The sequence below is a fragment of the Cannabis sativa genome, chromosome 2 (genome assembly GCF_029168945.1).
Source record: "Cannabis sativa cultivar Pink pepper isolate KNU-18-1 chromosome 2, ASM2916894v1, whole genome shotgun sequence".
Taxonomy (NCBI): domain Eukaryota; kingdom Viridiplantae; phylum Streptophyta; class Magnoliopsida; order Rosales; family Cannabaceae; genus Cannabis; species Cannabis sativa.
The window spans coordinates 53332802-53355689 of NC_083602.1; the positions used below are offsets into that span (position 1 = coordinate 53332802).

The window sequence follows — 22888 nt, forward strand, 5'->3', positions numbered from 1 at the left end:
CCATAAAACCAATATCAGCCCATTTTCTCAATTTTTTTCGGTGGCGTCTTCGTCTTCTTAGGGCAGCAAGAACAGAACAGTTATGGAGGGCGGCAAATGAAGTGCTTTTGAAGCCATTTCTGAGCGAAGTCAAACCAAACGACATTACTGTTGTGCTACAGGTATTTCCATTCCTCTCTTATTCATATGTTTCCTTTGTTTATGAAGTATTGCTCTCGAACTTACTCTCCACAGTCTCACTTTTAACTTTGTATTACGTCTGTGTTTTCTTCTTTAAGCATCTGTTTGGTTCGTAGGAAAACTTGCTTTTGAAGAAGAAAACTAATGTGTAATTGAAATGCTTTAGATTTTCTATGCATGTTATGGCATAAAAGTTGCTCAGTTCAATTGAGTGGCATGGTTTTATGCTTTAAGCTTTATATTGACTCATTATTTGAAAAATCATGAAATAAAAAATGCTCAATTAAATGCAAGTAATAGTATCTCTGCATTTATTATATTTATGTGCATATACTGGATTCAATGATTAGATTTTGCTAATATCAAGTATGCCAAAAGATTTTTACTCTGTTTTTTTCCCTCTCTGGAGTTTTGTAGTTTCAGGGCTCTAAGATTTTTTCTTTTTTGAAACAGTAGTATAGGATGTTTGAGGATGTAGCTTCGAGAAGTAAGCTCTCTAAGAAGCTCAAAATTTCGGGTTTAAAATTCAATAGTACAAAAGATACAAAGAAAAAGACTCAAAGAACTCGTAGTGACAATGAGGATGGTGGTATGAAGAACTTTAGTTCTGATAAACCAAGAAGGGGAAGCCACAATGAGGATGGTGGTATGAGAAACTTCAGTTTTGATAAACCAAGGAGGGGAAGCCACAATGAGGATGGTGGTATGAGAAACTTCAGTTTTGATAAACCAAGGAGGGGAAGCCACAATGAGGATGGTGATATGAGAAACTTTAGCTCTAATAAACCAAGGAGGGGATCCTCCAATGAGGATGGTGGTATGAGGAACTTTAGTTCTGATAAAACAAGGAAGAGAAGTTACAATGATGATGGTGGTATTAGGAAATTTAGTTATGATAAAACAAGGAAGAAAGTCTTTGATGAGGATGGTGGTGTGAGGAACTCTAGTTTTGATAAAACTAGAAAGAGAATCTATGCTAACCGACAAACTGGTGGGGAGGTAGTATTTGATGGCAATGTAGATAGACCTAATAGAAAACCTTTGTCAAAGAAATGGCAGAGCCAGGGGAAAGATGATGTTGTTGGAGCAAAGGGGAAGAATGTATCTCCTCGCTCAATGTGGGTTTCTAGTAAGTTGGAGGATACCAGTTCTGAAGCTAAAGTTTCTTCTCATAAAGCTAAGAACACAGTGGAAAATGAACGAATTTCTCATGTAGCTCGGACAAAGGGGATTGATAAGAAAAAGTCTCAAGATATGTATTCCTCAAATTCAACCAAGAAATGGGGTAAAGACAAGAAGAACCAAGCTGAGGACTTGGAGGTTCTAGATGAGCAGCCAAAGAAGTCAAAACGGGTCATTCGGATAGATCCACATGATATCTCAAATAAGAGGCTGGTGGAGGTGGACAATAGTCTTGTGAATGTTGGTAAGTTTTTATCGTAATATATATCTAGTTCAATGTGTATGTGATATCTCATATGCATTGTTTTGGGGTATTTTTGTACCTCACTAATTCAATTCTTTTTGTTAGAACTAGATGTTTTGGACCGTGTACTATCATTCTGCTATTTATATCGTTTATCATCATATATGAGTTCATTGTTTTTTTAGTATTTTTTTCTCTTTACATCATTACATGCTCTATTTTTAGTGTTTTGGATAAAAATCTTCTGTGGTAACTTAACTTACCTTAACTTTTGTGATATGCTATCATATGTCGTCACATTTTTTATTTCTCACAACTTTTTCCCTTTGTGCGTGCTTTCCAGACAGTAAAACTGAGAAGAAAAACGTTATGGAAGAACCGGCTGAAGTTTCAAAGAATGCACAATTTCGAGCCATCCAACCTAGTTCGTCAATCCTTTCCTATGTGGAAGATAATGTAATTTGTATGCGTCCTTCTGACGTTTGCTCCCTCTGGATTTAATTTAGTGATGCATTATTCTTATGATGATTATGCTATTTAAGTTGTTTATTCTGTTTTTTCATTATATATGTTTTGGTTTTGATAATTTGATTAACAGTTTTTGGGTCGTAGACGCATGATTGAGCTGCGGAGGGCAGGCTACAACACTGATCTTTCGGCTCCTTTGGATAACATTCCCTTCTCTTCTAACCCGGAAAGAGAACGAATTGAAGAAACTGTATGTCGTTTTGTGCATGTTCATGTTGAGACAATATCCCCTATCTCTGTTGTTGCATGCACTTAATAGATGCTATAGTTGTTCAACCATACAGTAAATTACGAGTGAATTGCTAGATTATTGTGGGTGGTGCTAACTATTTTGTACAGATATTTAGGAACAAAATGACATTTTTTGCCGCTGCAAAGGCTTCATCATCATTTCCACCACCTGAGTTACCAGAGATTGCCTTCGCAGGTAGATATTTCAAAATTTTCTTGGTGCTCGATTTGTTAAATAGTGTTTGGTGATTATTTATTTTTGATGTCAATCCATGAACTTTACTGCTCATAAAATATTACAGTTTTATTCTGTCAATGGCTACATTTTGAGTTTGGTTGTGGTAACATTCTGAAGAAAAATAGAACATTATGATGACTGTTTGAAATTCAAATTATAATTCAGTACTCTATAGTTTGTCAGGTACTGTCTTTTATTTGTTTATTTGACAGAACTTCAGCTTTAAGAAGTGGTCTTTTGTTCACGTCTGTTTGTTTTCTCTTTGTATTTTAAGACCCAATTAAAATATTTAGTGTACAACATTATTAACTTATGATTGCATATTTAGGAAGATCAAATGTTGGAAAGTCATCGCTACTAAATTCCCTTACTAGACAGTGGGGTGTTGTGCGGACATCTGACAAACCTGGCCTCACTCAGGTGTGTAAACCTTTTCAGAAACTTTGGTGTTGGACTTTGGTCTCCTTGCCTTTTAATTGCAGACATCTGACAATTGTGACTTTTCTGTAGACTCTTAATTTCTTCGACCTGGGATCAAAGCTGTGCTTGGTTGATTTGCCAGGCTATGGGTTTGCTTACGCAAAAGAAGAAGTTAAGGATGCCTGGGAAGAGCTTGTGAGTGCACAAACAAAAATGAACTTTTTATTCCTTCTTGCATATTTACATAATGATTGGCTAATTAAGTGTAATCTTGACTCTTGATGGCTGTTGGATAAGAAACTCTAATTTGCCCTGTCAGTGTCTATCTTGCTTCCCTTAGTACACCATGAAGGCATCTGAAAAGCTTGATTTTATTGTATTTACTTATCAAGTCTTAGAGTGGACTGCTTGTTTTGTTCAAAATTTACCAATGGCTTTCATTTATTAGTGAATCTAAAATATCTAAGATATGCTAGTTGACGTCGCATCTTTTGTTATTTTGAATTTGTAGGTGAAGGAGTATGTTTCCACAAGAGTTGGTTTGAGAAGGGTATGTCTCCTTATTGATACAAAATGGGGAATGAAGCCAAGGGATCATGAACTCATTGACTTAATGGAAAGGTACATAGACTGACTTGTAAATTATTCTCATGGTTACCATTATTATTAATAATTATTTCACTTATTGAATTTTCAACTGAGTTAATGGAATGTGCACGTATGCCTGGTAGAATATTACTTTGCTGGAAACATTATACATTTAAAAACATATTTTCTGGACCTTCGAATTCTGCATGTGAACTTTGCAAATTCCAAAAAATAGTGCAAGCATTTGAGTTTGATGATGTAAAATACTTGTTCAACAGATCTCAAACCAAATACCAGATTGTTTTGACCAAGACAGACACAGTCTTCCCTATCGATGTAGCACGTCGTGCAATGCAAGTTGAAGAGGTGAACATAGAACAAGTCAAATGACACTAAATAGAAATGGGCGCGATCTTACCTGCACTAATGCACCGGATCCCATAAGAACTCCGCAATTAAGCTTGCTTGGGCGAGAATAGTACTAGGATGGGTGACCTCCTGGGAAGTCCTCGTATTGCACCCATAAATTTTTAAAAGTGACACTAAATTAAAATTAGCATTCCTTCTTAATCTATGCGAGCCAATTGATCTGATTATCTTTTGATTTTACAGAGCCTCAAGGCACACAAGTCGGTTGTTCAACCCCTGGTACAAAGATCATATTTGTTTTAACTATATTTTGGTATGCACATCATAATAGTAAGCAATCTAAATTCTCTGGTTTGGTTATAATTTCAGATGATGGTAAGCTCAAAATCTGGAGCTGGTATCCGAAGTTTAAGAACTGTACTTGCCAAGATTTCTCGTTTTGCCAAACTCTAATCTTCTCAGGTAAATCTTTGGTTCATAAAGTTTGTTTTCCCAAATCACTCTCTCACACTAGCCTCTTAAAAAATCTATATCATCTCAAAATTGGTTACTTTTAAATTAATTTTCTATAGCAATCTAACATTTTGGATGGTTTATATTTAAAGTATTGCTTCTATTTTCAAGTTTACAGGCTTTTGATTTTTTGGGCATGTTCGAGTAAAGAACTTGAGAATCATTATACAAGAAAAGAGGGGGATAATAAGCTACAAAATTTAGCTGGAGGAGTACTACTTGATTTCTAAGCTTGACAAGTCCCAGCTGTAATTTTTCATACTAGATTATAGAAATTTAACTTGGGTAGAAATTTTTTTCGATTTACAAGGATATTTATCCACTGTTCATCTCAACCTTAAAAAAAACTATAAAGAAAAGAAAATCATTTATTAATGTGGGATGTGTCATGAAAATATAGGTGTTGATGCTTGTGGTTTGTGCAGTGAGTAATTATGTTGATATAACAACAATGACAATGATTTCAGAAATTGACGTTTGAACTGGCCTGAAAAAGTATGTTCATCACACAAATAATATTATAATAATGGGGTCTATCGTTTTCTTTCAAGACGGCTGCGGGAGCTGCCAAATTGGAATAGTTGTTTTTTGGTTTTTAGTATGTATATTACTCTTATCTTTAAATGTTAATAATTCATAAAAATCATATTAACTTAAATTATGGTTGGTAGTTACATTTATAAATGTATGATGTTAACACATCAATTAATCCCTTCCTAAAAAAAAACAAACACACACATCAATTAACAAAATCGATTAATCCAGTTTTTACAAACACCATTCAAGGTTAACTGCAGACTTAAAACACACGACAATCTTTAATTTAGTGTAGCGTAGTTCTTCTTTATAAGTTTGAATCATGTTTTGTTGAAAAAAAATTGATTTTTCACTCCCAGCATATTTTTCCCAACTTTTCTTTTTAAATTACAAAACTTGCCTGTTTCATTGGCGAGTTAGTTTTCTTTGCTTATGGTCCATAAATAAAGATTATTGTTTTGGGTACCAACGTGTCAATGTGTTCATCACGGTGTCTTATAATTAATAGTCTTCTATAATTTTTATTTTTATTGTGTTTACACTAATAATAATAATAATATTATACTTTATATAAGTATTATGTGTCATTTAATATTTTATCTTATAATTAATTAACAATTTTTTATAATTTTTATTTAAATAAATTTCGATATTAAATTACTACAGTAATATTTTATATAACAAAATGCTAGGCAGCGTGCCCTTAAGCAGCCGCCTTTGGTTTTTCGATTTGTGTATTCGTTTTTAACTTTTGTGTAAGAAACACTTGACACCCTATGGGAATATATTCAATATAATAATCAGTGCCATGTGGTGATTACGTATTTTTGAATTGTAGTCACTTATTTTCATCAACACTACTTAATTAGCATTACTTAAACAAACAGTTCATGAGCACTCTTAAATTATGGTAAGAGCAATAAATTTGTGGTCATTTGTTTGGTAAATCCAAAATCAAGACTTATCTTACACATCGTTAGTCAACTCAATTGTGAGATGGCTTGAAAATAAATGGGAGCCAACGTAGAGAGCACCATAGTAGACTTCTTTTATTCTAGAATTTTATTTAGGAGGATGTGTTGTGCACAAACAATTCGACCCAAAATCAATATATATAAAAAAGAAAACCCACCTAAAAAATAAAAAATAAATAAAATTATAGAAGACATAAGGGTATATACAAATACTATACACTAAAGATTAGGTACACAATTTCACCGAAAACATTGTAATAAATAATTAGAGAATGGATAATGGTTCAGACATTGTCAAATGTGTTAGGTCAAAGGCAGCCATCGTATGCTCCCAAAAAACCTTTGCATTATTATTATTTGATTTTCTTTGTCATATATTATTCCTAAACCATTTTTGTCAAAAACTTCAACTGCAACCTTTCTCCTTTTTCTTACTTGTTTTTCTCCCTTCTCTTTCTAACACACGTTTCTCAATTTCTGGTGAGAGAGAGAGATAGGAAGAAATGTGTCCTCTGAGAATAATTCTGATATTCCTTTCGGCAACTCTCGCCGGTTTCTTTGTCCTCCGAAACCTCAAGTCACAGCACGAAGCATTATCCCCTGCCGGCGAGGAAACCCACCACGATCTTGATGAGTCAGACAAAACCCATTTGTCAAATTCGTCGACTTCTTCGGTTAACCGATTCTCCAAGGTTCCACCCCAAACCCCAATTGATTAATTTTTTCTTTTCCAGCTTTAATTGATTGTTTTTTGTTTCTGGGTTTTGTGAAAGTTTCAAACTTTTTGATGAATTTTGTGATTGTTTTTATGTAGGTTCGCTCAGCTATGGAGACTGGATTTTGGACCTGTGTGGATATGGCTAGTGGTCGCTACCTATGGAGGCATTTGTCTAAGAGATCTGAATGACCTCTATTCTTCTCGTTGACCGGGTTGTGTCTGATTCTTGTGAAGATTTTATTGCTGTTCAGGTTTGGGTTTGACTATGGTGTATCATTTAGTTGACGAGGATTTTCATTATTAATAGCCTGTGTAAGAAATGTAATTCTTGGCTCAATTGGAAAATCCATATATTGTTAGCTTTAACAAAATCTTGTACTCCCTATAATCAAATGTAGCAGTTGAAAGTTGGGGTTTTGGTATAGTAATGAAATAAGGTGACATTTTTCGTGTCTGTTTAAACCCCCTTTTTCAATGGAGGAAAATCAGAAATACATTAACTCTTTGAATTTACTTCCTCAATATCCTTGCCTAATGTTTAGTACAAGTGTTTGAAATCCGATTCTGCCATTGTTTTGAGTGAGTGAGTGAGAGCCTTGTTCTTTTAAGATTTGGGTTCATATTAACATACATGTAAGTATCTTCTTAGGATCATTTAGAAGTAAGATAATGACAGCAATAAATGGAATAATCCTTGGATCATCATGTTGATGGTTTAATGTAGTCGTCTCTTTCCTCTTAATTACAAGTTTTCTCAAGTTTAGAACAAAGCCTTTGGTAGGTCAAAGGCTAAAGTGTTTAAACTTTAAAGGTTTTGCAAAGGGGTTCCATTCGTATATGAAGTTGCTAATTCACTTCCCATAGATAAGGAGATTTTGTCCTGTTTTGCTTAGAGAATAGTTTCTGAATCATAATTTTTAGGTATATATTGTCAGATTGGAGCCTTAATTGGTATATAGACTTACCTCTGCCTCGTCTTGCCAACCTCAACCTTGGTAGGTCACCAACTTATTCTGACTAGGTTCCAATGGCTTCATTCAATTCATAAATTGACCAAGCAACTGCACAACATATAAGGTAGTGCAGCTATGAATCTTTTAGTTCACTTATTTGATCTGGGGACCATGGTGTACCACTGGAATATGTTTATGGTCATTTTTGCTCACCTATAGATCACTTGATATATAAATGGCAATGGATTTTTGGTGGTTTTTGTGAAAATGGTACAAAAAGAACCTGGTGATTGATTGAATCTCACAAAAGAATCATTGTATTTGGATATTTATTTAAGATTCCTGAAACACAATGCTTGATCTCTTAAGCTTTTTGTTGTAATATTTCAGTTCTGTAATGGAATATCTTAGATGGGTCACTAAAGGCATTTGATGATATGTGCTCTTGTGAATTTTACCAGATATTTATCCAAGTGAGAACAATTCAAAGCTGTTGGATAATTTGGGATTTATTTCCTCGCACCTCCATTACCATTGTCATAAATCATGAGTACAATTTGGGCATGTTTATATATTAAAACATTTTCATCAATTTATTTATACAAGTCATAAAAGCTATGTAATATGTTGTGGTTAATTGGTCTGAACAGAGAATTATTTCTCCACCATATCGATGAAATTTAATTAGTAAAGAAAAATGTCAAATTGGAACTCATTCAATTCTTGCCATATATGGCCCATTTCTCCATTTTATATTTCCAAAATAAAAAAAAAAAAACACTCAAATACTGATTTGGAAAGTAATAAAATGTTTTCTATATTTTGTTCAAAAAAAAAAAAAAGAATGTTGTTTAAACTTTAAATTAAGTTTTTGTTTCTTCAATTAAAGATGTTTATTTGTTTTTTGTTTTGGTTTATTTATTTATTTTTGAATAATTGGTTTTGGGTTAATTAAGTAATGCTATGTGGTAACTATGAATGGTATCATTAATTAGGTGAGGATGATATAATTTGTGGTACTATTAATTAGTTGATGATGATGTAGTTTGTTATATATATCGAAGTGATGTAGTTTTAATATCAAAATACTACACATCTATTTAGTAGTATCATTTTGGACTCTGTATTTTACAAAAGTTATTAATTGGATCTTCTGTTTTGTTAAATGACAAAATGGACCCTGTATTTTCTAAAATGGTAGAAATAGGATCCTAAATTGATTTTTTGTCAAAATAAAATTTAATCATAATCCGATCTAAAAGTGTTATGACAAAATTGTTTACATTTTCTATATCTGTTCGTATTAGGAATTGTTTTCAAGTTGATTATATTAAAAAAAAAGTTGTCAAAAATTAAGCTCAGGGTTCTATTTTTACTATTTTAGAAAATACAGGGTCCATTTTGTCATTTAACAAAACACAAGGTCCAATCTGTAACTTTTGCAAAAATAGGGTCCAAAATAGTATTTACCCTACTTTTTAATTTAGTGACATACACCTTAAATAATTTAGTAAAATCAACTTAGTACTTGAAATGGATTAAATGGATCTAATCTAATAGAAAATCAGTTAATGCATTTAATAGTTAGAATCGATTCAATCCAATAAATCTATTGGATCGAATTGGACCGGATGACTCAATTTGATTGGATTGTATCAGATAATAAAATTTAATAGGGATAATTACATAAAACACAATTTTTTGCGTTTTAAGATTTTTATATTTTTATGATTTTTTATAGAAACAACAAGAAAATTACATAAAAGTAATAGAAAAATAATATCCAAACAACATTAAAACAACAATAAAAAATAACATACAGATAACAAAAAATCAATAACAAATTAACAAGAGTACAACATAAAAATACCGTATCTTTTGTAAATAAAATTAAAAAAATCATAAAAATGTTTAAAATTCCGTACAACTGTATTTTTGTAAATTTTTTTTTTTGTTATTTTTGTATATTTGTGAAATAATTCCAATTTAATATCTATAAGTAATTGATTTGAATTGATTGTGTCCAAATCTAATATATATGATCAGGGCCGGCCTTGAAATTTAGTGGGTCATAGGGAATACAAATATTTTTAAGCCCTCATCTAGAAAAAAGTGTGATATTTTTAAAAATTGATAAAAAAAATATGTAATTTAAAAATGAGATAAATTTTTTTTTTGGCCCCTGAGCTAGGTGGGCACTAGGCACAAGCCTAGTTCGTCTATGCTCAGGACCGACCCTATATATGATCCAATGAACACATCCTAACAAAAAAAATCCTTATATTTTTTTTTTTGTAACTTTTCTTAAATTTTTTGACTATTATATAAAAATTTCTAATTTAAATTAACGTCAAAAAAAAATATAGGGGCGTAATTTTGTTGGTGCATATTTTACTCCAAAAAGTTACTAACCAATAAAAAACGACAGCGGACAACATTTTAGTCAACTATGACTATGAGCGAATAATAATATGTGAATACATGTGGGCACAGGTTCTCACCGTCGGTCCAATCATCTTGTTACTTTATAGTTATGGTATATGCCACGTGGCTTAAGGACAAAGCATATGTTCAGAATCGCGCGGATGTTAACGGTAGCTTAAACTAGCCTCTTTTCAAAGCTCCCCACATTATCCACGTCACCAAACATTATTTATTTTTTTTTTAAAAAAAAAATTGAAAAACAGTTTATGTATTGTTATTCTTACAATTCACCCAACGGTCGAATTTTCATCGATCTAGAGAGAGAAAGAGATGAGGCAGAGAAAGGTGCGGCAAGAGGTCTCAGAAACCCTAGTAAAGGAATCTACAGTAGGCGATGGAGAAATTAACAAAGGGTTCTTCGCTTGCTACCTACTGGTCTCCCTCAATCCTCGTCACAAAAGCCACACCTATATTGGGTTAGTAGATGCAAAGATTTCTTTAAAGTTTTTCTGGTTTTCTTAATCTTCATATTTTCAAGATCTTTTTTTCTTTTTTGAAATGGTGCAGATTCACTGTGAATCCACGGCGTCGTATCAGGCAACACAACGGCGAGATCGGTTGTGGTGCATTCCGAACCAAGAAGAAACGCCCTTGGGAGATGGTCTTATGCATCTATGGCTTCCCAACTAACGTTTCTGCTTTGCAGGTTTAATTTTTTTTTTTCTTATCTTCTCTTCTTGATTTTAATTTAACTGTATTGGTGATGAGGGTAGCTTAGTTTGATTTTTCTTTTTAATGTAGTTTAGTAGCTCTGAACCCTTACCAGTAAGTAAGCCTTCTTTTATCCATTAAGCCTCCATTGGAGTAAATACTGTTCATGGAAAATTAGTAATCATTGAGTGGGTAATGAATCTGTCATTGGTTTCTGTCTAGTCCTTTGGATGAAGTTATTATTGAGTGGGTAAGACTGTTCATGGAAAATTTGTAATCATTGATTGTTTATAGGCATTCTACTGATCTGCCAAATTTGGCTGTTAAAAGAGTATCTCTTTACAATTGGTTATTTGCTAATCATGAGAAATAAACCTTGCAGTTTGAGTGGGCTTGGCAGCACCCGACAGAATCCTTGGCGGTAAGGAAGGCGGCCGCAAGCTTTAAATCACTCTCTGGAATTGCTAATAAGATTAAGCTTGCATACACAATGCTTACACTCCCATCTTGGCAGAGGTATGCTTTGAATGAATATCCCACCTTAGTAGTCTAGTCAGTCATACATTGCGCTAATTACACTATTTAATGTTTAAAAATGAATTGTTTAGTTTAAATGATCAGTATGAAGAAAAGATCATAGTTGAGGAAATTGTTTTTTAATGAAGAAAATGATTTGGTTTGATTCTATTTCAGTATGAAACTCACTGTGAACTTTTTCTCGACAAAGTACACAAAACATTCTGCTGGCTGTCCAAGCTTGCCAGGACACATGAGGGTTAAGGTTTGCCCCATGGATGAGCTTCCTTGCTATGTTGAATGGGATGGAAGCTTGAATGGAAATGAAGATGAATGGGATAATGAAGAATTGGATGGAGGAGCTTGTGATGCTACTAAATTTTCAGAGGACACATCTTCAGATTCTATACAGGAAAATTCAGAAGAAGATGATAATAATGGGTTTGAGAAGATTATTAGTGAACTGTGTGAATCTATTAACGAAGGAGAAGGTAGTAAAAAACAGTCTAGCTTTTCAGAAATGACTGGAAGACCATCCTCAAATGTTAGCAGTAGCTCATTTACAAGAGAAGATATTGGTGTTGCTGAAGATACAGTTTCCTCTGGGATTAACAAACATAAGAATTTTGAACTGAAACGACCAGCAATGGAACAATCTGCACCTCTAGTGATTGAGGATTATGATGAACCACCTAGAAAGCGTTACATTGTGCCCAGCGAAGTAGAGGTGATAGATGTAAGGACTCCGTCTCCAGTTGTGTGCAGAAGTAGTTTGTGGGGCAGTAACTTCTGTCAAAGAGAGAGGAATAAAGAACGCCATACTACTCTACCTAGTGAAACAGAGGTTATAGATTTAACGAGTCCATCACCTCTGTGTAGAAGTAGTTTATGGGTTAGTTTGATTGACTAAGACTTTGCCTAAAAGTCATTAGATTGGAAACGAAACCTTGTAGAAGAGTAAGATAAGAGAAAATGCTTGTTGTTGCTGTCGTAGAAAATGCTTGTTTTCTGTGTAATAATATAATGATGCCTTGTGTAATAATATTTATTGAAAAGTGCCTTACACTTTGATCTATTTATGTATGAAAAGGCAACATTTCTTATGTGAATACTCGACTATTATTGAATATTGAGAGCAATAAGAAATGACAGATTACACTATTCACATTATGTCCACTTCACTTTGACAAAAAAGAAACTTGTAGTGGCAACCCCGTGGCTAAATGCCAATCGTCCATAGACTATCAACCTAAAAAAAAAGATCATGTTTATAGATAAGAGTTCTTTGTCACGAGCAACATTTCTAAAATCGACACCAAGACCAACTGTGTTTTTGGTTTTGGTATACCAGACTGAATTCTGAATTATCATGTCACGGGTTCAAGTTTAACAAAGCAATAATAACTAGAGAAAAAAAAAATTGATGGAGAACATGCATTGCAACTGTATCCTTAATTAAACTCCACATTTAGCACCAAAAGAAGATTTTTTGAAGATGCAGCCCATGGTATTTACAGCTTTTTCATGTGTCTGTGGCTAGGTGGCCACTGGCCATTGCTAAATATGAAGACAAGTTATATAAAGCTTCAGTTTATGTCAAAAAGCTACCAAAATAACAAAGACATGTCAAAAGATAAGAGAGCCAAGTAAAGGTTTATTGCTCCTATTGTACAACATGAGTAGTTTTGGGAACCAAGACACAAAGAATGCTTTCATATTGGAGTATAATGTCTCACATAGAAAATATCGAGTAACATGTATAACTCCATTCATTACTAATTGGACTTTATATAGAATCCCATGATTCTTGTCATAGTATATAATCTATCGTAGCCATATATCCCTAATAACTCTTGTCATTCCAGAAATTTTCAAGAAAATAACTATTTGTAAACTGTAACTGAACTATGCTCACATATGTCAACTACATTGTTTCTTTTTACTGTATTTTCTTTCTTTCTTCCTTTTTTTTATTACAAGAAAGAGACCTCAAAAAATGAAAAGAAAAAACTTTCAGGAAAAATGATACACCAAGTAAGATGACAGCTGTACAATAATAAATTTGAGAAAGAATGGAAAGGCTAGCAAAGGGTTACTGTAATTGTTACTACTGATCCTGATGCTGTTCTTGATGGTCTTCTGGTTGTATTTCTTGTTGCTCCTCTTGTGGCTCTAGATGTTGAAGCTGTTGGTCTGCTTGCTGTTGTTGGTTATCTTGAGAAACCCAAACTATATCTTGGAAAGCAGGTCTAATCTCATCATTCAGTATCTTCTGATACAACACTGTATCTCCATCTGATTTCTTTACCTCAACCAAATAAAAAGATGGAGTGACCTCAAAGATCTCTGCATCAATGGACAAGAATCCCTTTTTATCTTCGTTCAGACCCTCCAATCTCAACAATCCTGCATCCCTCTTCTTCACTTTCATCCTTAGTTGCTTAGCAATATCTTCTAGTTTGGAGATGACGACTGCAGCTGGTTTTCTGAAAATAAACCTTGCTTCTCTCCGGTGAGGATTTTCTTCAAACAAGCCAGAGAGATCAAAGCCAGCTGATAGGGAGATAATATCAAAAGCATTCAAGTTTGAAGGTCTGACTGGCTCTTGTTTTCCACCAGAAGCCATATTCCCACTACCACATGCATCAGAGGTACCTGTAGATGATGAATCCTTGTTTCCTAGTTCAGGTTTGATACTTTTTAATTTCATTCCTTTTCTAAACCAAGAACTTTCCTTGATTTTGTCTATTGTAATCCTAGTGCTGGGGTTTGGATCAAAGATTTTGGACAACAATCTCCGCACTTCAGGAGTGAACCAACTGGGGAATCTAAAATCTGCTTTGCCGATTTTCCTATAAAGCTCCATCAAATTTGAATCGTGAAATGGAAGATAACCTGCCAATAACACATACAAAACCACGCCACAAGACCAAATATCAGCTTTTGCACCATCATAGCCTTTCCTGTTAATGACTTCAGGAGCAACATAGGCAGGAGTTCCACAAGTGGTGTGAAGAAGGCCATCTTGCCGCTGGCAATTAGCAAGAGCACTTAATCCAAAATCTGAAACCTTCAGATTATCATTTTCATCCAGTAATAAATTTTCTGGCTTTATATCACGGTGATAAACCCCTTTGTTGTGACAAAAATCGACTGCATTGATAAGCTGCATAAAGTATTTCCTGGCAACATCCTCCTTCAGCCTTCCTTTGGCAACCTTGTTAAAAAGCTCACCTCCTTTAGCATATTCCACAACAAAGTATATCTTAGTTTTTGTAGCCATGACCTCATAAAGCTCAATGATGTTTGGGTGTTTCACCAGTCTCATAATCGAAATCTCTCGCTTGATCTGTTCAATGAGTCCAACCTTCATTATCTTTTCTTTATCTATGACTTTGATGGCCACACTTTGATTTGTTACCAAGCTCCTAGCATAGTAAACCTTCGCAAAGGTACCTTGGCCAAGTAATCTCCCCAACTCATATCTTCGCATCAAAATATTGGATGTATTTTCCATCCCAATGCTTCAAAATCTATTCAACAACAAACTACAGAGTCCCCACAAATATACACTATATATAGCTTACAGGAACTGGGGATGATTTTAATATAAGCTATTCAAACTCCACCGTCTCCATTTAGATAATTCATCAACCCAGACATAAAATTTATAAATTTATAGCTACTTGGGGGTCCATGGAGCTTTTCAGAGCTGAGACTAAAGGATCTCAGCTCTAATAAATTCTCACTCTCAAGGTTTTTGACGCCAAAGCTTCGGGCACAGAGGCACATCCTTCAGCATTCCCTCGAATTTTCACGTTCCAAATAAATATTAAAGAATACTTATAGATTGATATCTGTAATGGATCTTCAGCACAATGCTTTACGATTCAGGGCAATTTTGAATCCACAATCTGAAACTATAAAGATCGACAAATAAGAACAATCAATACAACTTAGCAATACAATTTGAGACCAATAAGATAACTAGGTCACAATTAATTGATAATCTTCAAAAATGATTGATGAACTTGAAGCAACATCTCCTATTTCTGTTGATTATTACATTAGCATGTTTTTATGCATCAAAAACACTACAAAGATATAATATTTTTTAAGATCATATATATACATATATTTATATTATAAATCTTCCCTAATAACGAAACCTATCGCAAATCACATCATTGATTATGTTTCAAAGACAACTTCATCAAACAACTTGATTCAAATCAATTCCCGCCCACCATCGTATTCTTTACAATAAATCTTAAAAATAAAGAAAAAGAAGATTGAAGAAAAAGGTGACAGCGATTACAGATACAGAACATGATTAAGCTCGAAAAACAACAACAAAATTAGACACTAAACCAGATAAATATCTCAACATAATAACTTGGATGATTACGAGTGTTCCAACTATTTTCAATTTCCATTACATGAAAAATCGAAACTTACCTATATGGTGGAACGAAGAAGCTTCTTCGGCTGATAATTTTCGAACCACAGAGAGAAATTTCAAATAGCCAAAGGAAAAAAAAAAGAAAAACAGAGAGAGAGAAAATATTGGAGTATGAAATGGTGGAGTTACACCTTTACATTAATTTTCTCATAAAAAGTTGCTAATTTAATTATTAATTTGTATTTATTTATTTATGCGGTGATACTTGGACCAGACTGGAGCTGTCCCTCACAAGATCTGGACTTAGTGGGCCTGACCGTAAATGTATGAGCCCATTCCATGGCACGTACTACGGTGTAAGCAAACACTTTTTTTAGGACTTTCAACACAGTTGCTACTTAGTCACTAACGTTCTTCCACGTGTCAGTTATTAAATCCAACGGCCTCGATCCGGTCCTACCAAATAATTATTTATACATTTTCTTTTGAACCAATATAATTTGTTGTTTTCTTTTTTTCGAAAGCAATATAATTTGTTGTTATTATTATTATTTTTTTTTGGACAATTTCAATGTAAATATCTTTATATTTGGCATTAAAAAAAAATCTATAAGTGATATGTTTGGTATAATTTATTTAATATATATGTGAGGTATATATAGATATAAATTTTTGATACCTTTATTATAATTTATTTTTTGTTATATGAGAATGTATATTATAGAGATATAAATAAGTGGTGAAAAATTAAAATATAATTCATTTAACAAAAAAATATGCTCTTATAGTGTATCAAAAAATAATATAAACTTAACACATAGTAAATTTTGTACTAAATTTGACACTTGTATTATTTACAATAAATAATTACTACTTTTTTATTTACATTTATAACACTTGTATTATTTTATTAGTATATTTAACTATAGTAATAACTTATAAAGAATTTATATATATTTTTAATTATCTTACACATTGGAAGTAATAATAAAATTGATAATAAAGTTATTAGTTTTTTATTTTTTTTAATAAAAACATTAATTAGGTAATAAAGTTTACATTAAAATTTTATAATTGTGCATTAGAGCACAATGATAAAATTTGATATGAATCTATCACAAAATTATTTTTTTGTGACAAATGTAACACAACTTTTATATCTATCATTAGGGATGATTTAAGACATCTTGGTGTTTATATTTTTTGTTGCTCAATTAATTGGACCCACTTTATTAACTTTAAATTTTTAAGCCAATTAGAATTTATTTTGTTTTCTTTTAATAAAGGGCCAAGATGCAAAATGGCCATAAATCTAACAATTAAGTTAATAAATGTCATTTTTTAAAAAAAAAATTAACAAAATGTCCTTTTAGTTAAAAATTTGATGATAAAATTACAATTATAATCTTAAATAATTAAGTGTTTGGTATAGTTATTTTGCACAATAGTATATCGTTTTTATGTGCAATAATATATTAAAAAAAACTGAAAGGTAGTATATATATATATTTGAAATAACTGAAAGGTAGTATATTAGTTTAAGATTGTAGTATATTATTTTAATGTGCTATGGTATATAATGAACGAAAGACGGAAATTAAAAAATATGGAATATTAGTTTAAGTTTGAGGTATAGTTATATTTCATTAGAAAATATTGTCTTTATGTTCATTAGTATATCATGAAAGAAAGAAAAAGAAAAAAAAAACATGTGGAATATTAAATTAAGTTTTTAGTATATATATATTTTCCACTATATTGGTGGTATATTAATTTTTCACTATAGTATTTATGCTTATGATTGCAAAATATAGTTTTTATATGCTATTGTATATCGTGGAAAAAAATTATTTAATAGTATATTAGTTTAAGTTTATGGTATATTTATGTTGGTCTAAGGTATATCGTTTGTATGTGATATGTATATCGTGAATGATATAAAGAAAAAAAAAACTATTAAATATTAATTTAAGTATGAGGTATAGTTATATTTGACTGAGATATATTGATTTTATGTTCATTCGTATTTCATGAAGGAAAGAACAAGAAAAAAAAAACTTGTGGAATATTAAATTAAGTTTTTTGTATAATTTTTTTTTTCACTATACTGATGGTATATTAATTTTTGACTATGGTATATCTGCTTATGATTGTGGTATATAATTTTTGTATGCTACTGTATATTGTGAAAAACAATTCATTTAATAGTATATTAGTTTAAGTTTGTGATATATGTATATTGGTTTAAGGTATATTATTTGTATATCATACGATATATTAATAAAAAATTAATTGTATGGTTAAATAACATATTAGAGAACAATAACAGCAGCAAAATTTAAAATAATAAAATATATAATATCTTTTATATAATGAAAAAATAGTTGACAAAAATTCAGTAGAGAGGTTTTGATTTATTGTTTTTCATAATTTCTATTAAAGGAATAAAATAAATAATACTTTTTATATAATGAAAGGTATTTTAAGTATTAAAAAGTAAAAAAGGACATTTGCTTTATTATTATAATAAAAGGACATTAACTATCTATAGAGTTAGAAATAGGGCCATTTACTTACATTTCTCTTTAATAAAACTAGTAAGGCCAACTCCAATGCGCCGTGGCCCATGAGAAGCTGTCAGACGGTAAGCAACAGCGGGAGTGTTATTATGCATTGGAGAACTTTAAATGGAGTAATGGACAACAACAAATGCTTGGCATGAGCAATTGTAGTATCTCTTCTTTTTTATTTTTTATTTTTTTTTAGAAAAATAATAAAAGTTAAAAACTAACAAAAATATTATATTTTAGAATATTTTTAGAGTTGCTTGCATTTGAGTATTTTTTTTAGTAAAAAGTAGTCAAAAATTATGTGTATGATAAAAAAAATAAAATATTATATTTTAAGGTGATATAAAATTTTATAGCAACTTTGAGCATTGCTTGCATTGGAGATGCTCTAAGAGCACCAGTGATGATCATGATTTTTTCTCACTCTTTTCTCTTCTATGTCACATCATGTAGGGTAGCTCATTATATTTTTTTGACAATACATGGGCAGCGCCCACTGGAGGTGCTCTAATTATAGCATAAATCCTGCCTATTTTTTTCACTTAAAAAATTAAAATAATTTATAGTGTCAAACATAAAATTAATTAATTAATAGTTAGTCGCATGCGTGTTAATTTATTTTTATATACTTACAACTGATTATTTTAAATTTTATTTTTAAACTTGTTGACCGAGATTTTCGGCAACTAACTAAATGAGATAATGATAAGAGCTTTGGGATAATTAATGCAGGTGATTTTTATGTGGTTCGTGCATTAATGAGCCGCAGTCCACGAGTCTTTGTTATTAATGAGAGTTCTTATACATAGAATTGTTGGAATTTATTTTACCAGGATCTTAGATCTACTCACAAGTATGTTTATTAACATCCTAAATATGAACTTTCTAAAACGATGAAATAAACACATATAAAGTTCAAGAAACCTTACATTGGGTGCAGCGGAATAATATGACTCCTTCCGTTCAGATATCTAGCCCTTGATTCCTTTCTGTAGCAGAGCATTATCAATATCTGAACCTGGATCTCTTTCTCTGAATCCTTGATGCTGAAACTCCTTTGCTGATGATCTTTCTTCACGATCTTCCTCACTATGATTGAGGTATCACTTGATGTGTGTGGGCACTACTCATACACTAAGGATTTCGAAATTCTAAGGAAGAAGTGAGAGAGTGGTCAGCTAAAGATAGGGAGAGAGAAGGCTCAGTTTTTCTGAATCAGAAGAAGTCAGAAGAAAAGTATAATTTTCCTGAAGCCTTCACTATCTATTTATAGCATTCCACTAGGGTTAGGTTTGAATTATTTGGCATTAAAATAATGAAAATATCAGTTTAAATTTCCTACAAAAGTGGCAGGCCCTATACTAGTGGATTTGGGCCTCACTTTTTGCAATTTTGCAGTTTTACCTTTTCTGCATCTGATTTTCTCAAAAACGCCAATTTTCTAATTCAACCATTTAAATGCCAATTCTAACTATTTAATAACTATAAATAATTATTAAATAATATTGTCATTTATCATATTTATTAATTGAACCATACAGAGTATCATAATTAACAAATATGCCCCTATAAACTCTTTCTTTACAATTTCGCCCTTACTTAGTGAAAATTTCACAAATAGACATAGTCTAGTTTGAGAATTATAATTGATTAATCAAAACCAATTACATGAGTCTTACAAGCAATATTATCTCAACTAGTGGGGGGACCATGGGTCTATATAACCGAGCTTCCAATAAGTAGATCAAGAATTTAGCACTAAAATTCACTAACTTATTAATTCTTCGTTGAATCCACGCATAGAACTTAGAATTGCACTCTCAGTATATAGAATGCTCTATATGTTCCACCATATAGACACATCATTAGTTATCCATTGTTATAATCCTAATGTGATCAATGATCCTCTATATGAATGATCTACACTGTAAAGGGATTAAAGAACCGTTACACCCTACAATGTATTTATTCCTTAAAACACTTGACCCCGTATAAATGATATTTCAGCTTATGTGAAATGAGTACTCCACCATTTATGTTCGTTTGGTCAAGCTCGAAGGAGATCATCCTTTGCTTACTATTCGCCAGATAGAAGCTATAGATTCCATGTTTATGCTAGCGCTCCCACTCAATTGCACTACCGTGTTCCCAAAATGTACGTATCACCCTGACCTAAAAGTAGGCTTAACTAACAAATCAAAGAACACGAATAGCCTTTCAAGATTGAGCCTAATCATATCAGGATTAAGATCATTTGATCTAGGATCAACTAGGCGATATTGACTTGAATAGATATTACGGTAAGTTTAATAAATCTAAGTCAAAGTTCAATATCGGTCCCTTCCGATGCATACTCCATGCATCCAACCTGAGCTTTACTTTAACCAATGCTCTGGAAAGAACATAGCACTTCTCCAAATGCAAGTAAACTCTGTTGTAGATTATCATATCAGTAAAACCCTATGTCTGATAAATCTAGGAAACTTTATTCACATAGTCATGTTTACTTTCCAATGTGTTGACGGCACAATAAACAGGATCAAGTATGTGAAAAGGGTTTCAGATGAATTTATACATTATGTACATATAATCATGAAATAAATCATGTGAACCATGCAACATTAAATGTTATTTCTGATCTATATTAATAAGTAAATCTGATTATATTGAAATGAGTTTTATTTAGGGCATAAAACCCAACAAGAATGTCTTAGTGAGTTTTTCTCTCTCCCCTTCAATCGATCCCCTTTCCCATTTTGTTCAGGAGTATTTATAGAGATTGGTAGGATAGTTCAAAAGGGATAACTTGTCTTTGAGTGCCAGTAATGTATGAGCACAAGTTCCCAAGAGATACGAAATAGGGCATTCATAACCTATGGTGTAGGTACCATATGGATTAGGTGAGATTAATCCTTATCTTTCCTTGATTGATGTGATTCTTCATAATAGAGCGCTCACTAGTCCTTTTGATTACTGTGTAATTATCGTAAACGAGGCTTACGTTATCTGACATGTCCTCTTATGGGCGTTCGAAGACGTTTTCCCCATGCTGCATTAAATGCAAGGTGATTGTTCGAGTATATTCCTCTCCTCCCAGAGATGCTTTATTATATACCTAGCTCCCGGAGAGGAAGGGCATGCTTATTGCACTTCTTCGGGGGCTCACATCCTGAACTACACCAGTTCGTTTGAATATGTCTCAGCTAATTCTTGGGTGAGGCATCATTTTAGTCCACGTGTCATATGTGATCGAGGCCACGTATTTTGAGAAAAACCCGGGGCAACAAAACTAAATATGTTATATACTTAAAAAAAAATTATTATTACTCCTTTTTAAACTAAATACATATTAATATAGTGGTATGATACAATTATATATTATTTTAAAAAACTAATTAATACAAAATATATTTATATACTTACAACTGATTATTTTATTTATTCCAATATTTTTAAAAATTAGTAGAATACATTATATAATTATATATACATTGTCATATAAAAATTTAAATTATAATTTCTACATAGAGTAATAAAATTTAAATTTTATTAAATTATTCCTTTGCGTCCAACTAATTAAGTGGAAAGCTGAAGATTGTAGCATAATCATCAAGAAGATCACTCAGAGACTTCATAATTGGGCAAGTAAGCATCTTTCTTTTGCTGGAAAAATTCAACTTATTCACTCTGTGTGATTGACCTTCGAAACTACTGGATGAGCATTTTTGTTTTACCTCAGAGTGTTACCAAGGAAATTGAGAGGCTTTGCAGAGGGTTCCTCTGGGGTGTAAATGGCAATAGAAGCAAAGTCCATGTTGCTTCTTGGGATAAAGTTTGCTTGCCTAAAGCTTATGGAGGATTGGGTTTCAAAGATGGTGCTAAATGGAATCATGTGAATCTAGCCAAGTTTGTTTGGGCGATTTCTAATAAAAAAGACTTGTTATGGGTTAAATGGATTAATACCATATACCTGAAGCAAGATTCCTATTGGTTGTATGAGCTCAAACCCGACACAAGTTGGTATTGGCGTAAGCTATGCCACTTGAGGAAGAGATTCACAGAAGGGGACATAAAGGCTGCTGTGAGAACAGGTAAACTTAGAACTAATCTGTTATATAACAGCTTGCTTGATCAAAATCACTTTCAATGCCATAAAACTATTTGGAGTTCTCTTAACTTACCAAAGCATAGATTTATTCTTTGGCAAGTGGTTAACTCCCATTTACTTACAAAAGATAATATGGCAAGATTTCATATTCCTGTGGAGTCGAATAAGTGCCCAGTTTGTGAGGATTACTTTGAAACTCATGAACACTTGTTCTTCTCTTGCTGTTTGTCTCGAAAAGTGATTGAGTTGGTGTTTGATTGGCTTGGTGCTCGCATGTGGCCTTTAGATTTTTAAAGTTGGATAGGTTGGATGTCTTTGAATATGGACAGTTGGGTGAGAAAAATCAGCATAGCAGTTGCTGCCGCAACCTGCTACTACCTTTGGAGTAATCGAAATAGATGTGTTTTTGAGGGGTATTCGCATACAGACACTCGCATTGTTGCTGATATTAAAAGTATAGTAAGATATAGAGTTCAACTTGT

General features: G+C 32.4%; 4 protein-coding genes and 1 non-coding gene across 7 annotated transcripts; 4 read left to right on the forward strand and 1 right to left on the reverse strand.

Annotated features, from left to right (window-relative positions):
* On the forward strand, window positions 1–4988 carry LOC115720600 (uncharacterized). Of its 3 annotated transcripts, none has more exons than XM_030649748.2 (12): window positions 1–161; window positions 634–1606; window positions 1950–2062; window positions 2205–2324; window positions 2474–2561; window positions 2932–3023; window positions 3114–3218; window positions 3535–3644; window positions 3890–3977; window positions 4224–4259; window positions 4350–4442; window positions 4605–4988. In XM_030649748.2, the coding sequence occupies exons 2-11, from the start codon at window positions 643–645 to the stop codon at window positions 4431–4433; spliced, it is 1800 nt and encodes a 599-aa protein (XP_030505608.1). In that variant the 5' UTR covers window positions 1–161; window positions 634–642; the 3' UTR covers window positions 4434–4442; window positions 4605–4988. The 3 variants fall into 3 exon arrangements, with proteins under 3 accessions (XP_030505608.1, XP_030505609.1, XP_060964859.1); XM_030649749.2 differs by having other exon boundaries at window positions 4612–4988; XM_061108876.1 differs by having other exon boundaries at window positions 27–161; window positions 598–1606.
* LOC115721558 (5S ribosomal RNA) lies at window positions 4016–4134 on the forward strand. The gene has a single exon (XR_004012573.1). It is a non-coding gene; the product is annotated as a 5S ribosomal RNA (ribosomal RNA).
* Window positions 4989–6286: 1298 nt separating the features above from the next.
* Window positions 6287–7244, forward strand: LOC115721372 (uncharacterized). The gene is made up of 2 exons (XM_030650656.2): window positions 6287–6696; window positions 6819–7244. Exons 1-2 carry the CDS (start codon window positions 6508–6510, stop codon window positions 6909–6911), a joined length of 282 nt encoding a protein of 93 aa, XP_030506516.1. The 5' UTR covers window positions 6287–6507; the 3' UTR covers window positions 6912–7244.
* Window positions 7245–10312: 3068 nt separating this feature from the next.
* Window positions 10313–12487, forward strand: LOC115721371 (uncharacterized). Its single transcript, XM_030650655.2, has 4 exons — window positions 10313–10575; window positions 10667–10805; window positions 11193–11326; window positions 11504–12487. Exons 1-4 carry the CDS (start codon window positions 10430–10432, stop codon window positions 12234–12236), a joined length of 1152 nt encoding a protein of 383 aa, XP_030506515.2. The 5' UTR covers window positions 10313–10429; the 3' UTR covers window positions 12237–12487.
* A 462-nt stretch (window positions 12488–12949) lies between these two features.
* On the reverse strand, window positions 12950–15957 carry LOC115721370 (CBL-interacting serine/threonine-protein kinase 10). Its single transcript, XM_030650654.2, has 2 exons — window positions 15785–15957; window positions 12950–15246 (listed from the first exon to the last, which is right to left on the reverse strand). Exon 2 carries the CDS (start codon window positions 14841–14843, stop codon window positions 13434–13436), a length of 1410 nt encoding a protein of 469 aa, XP_030506514.2. The 5' UTR covers window positions 14844–15246; window positions 15785–15957; the 3' UTR covers window positions 12950–13433.
* Between the last annotated feature and the right edge of the window lie 6931 nt (window positions 15958–22888).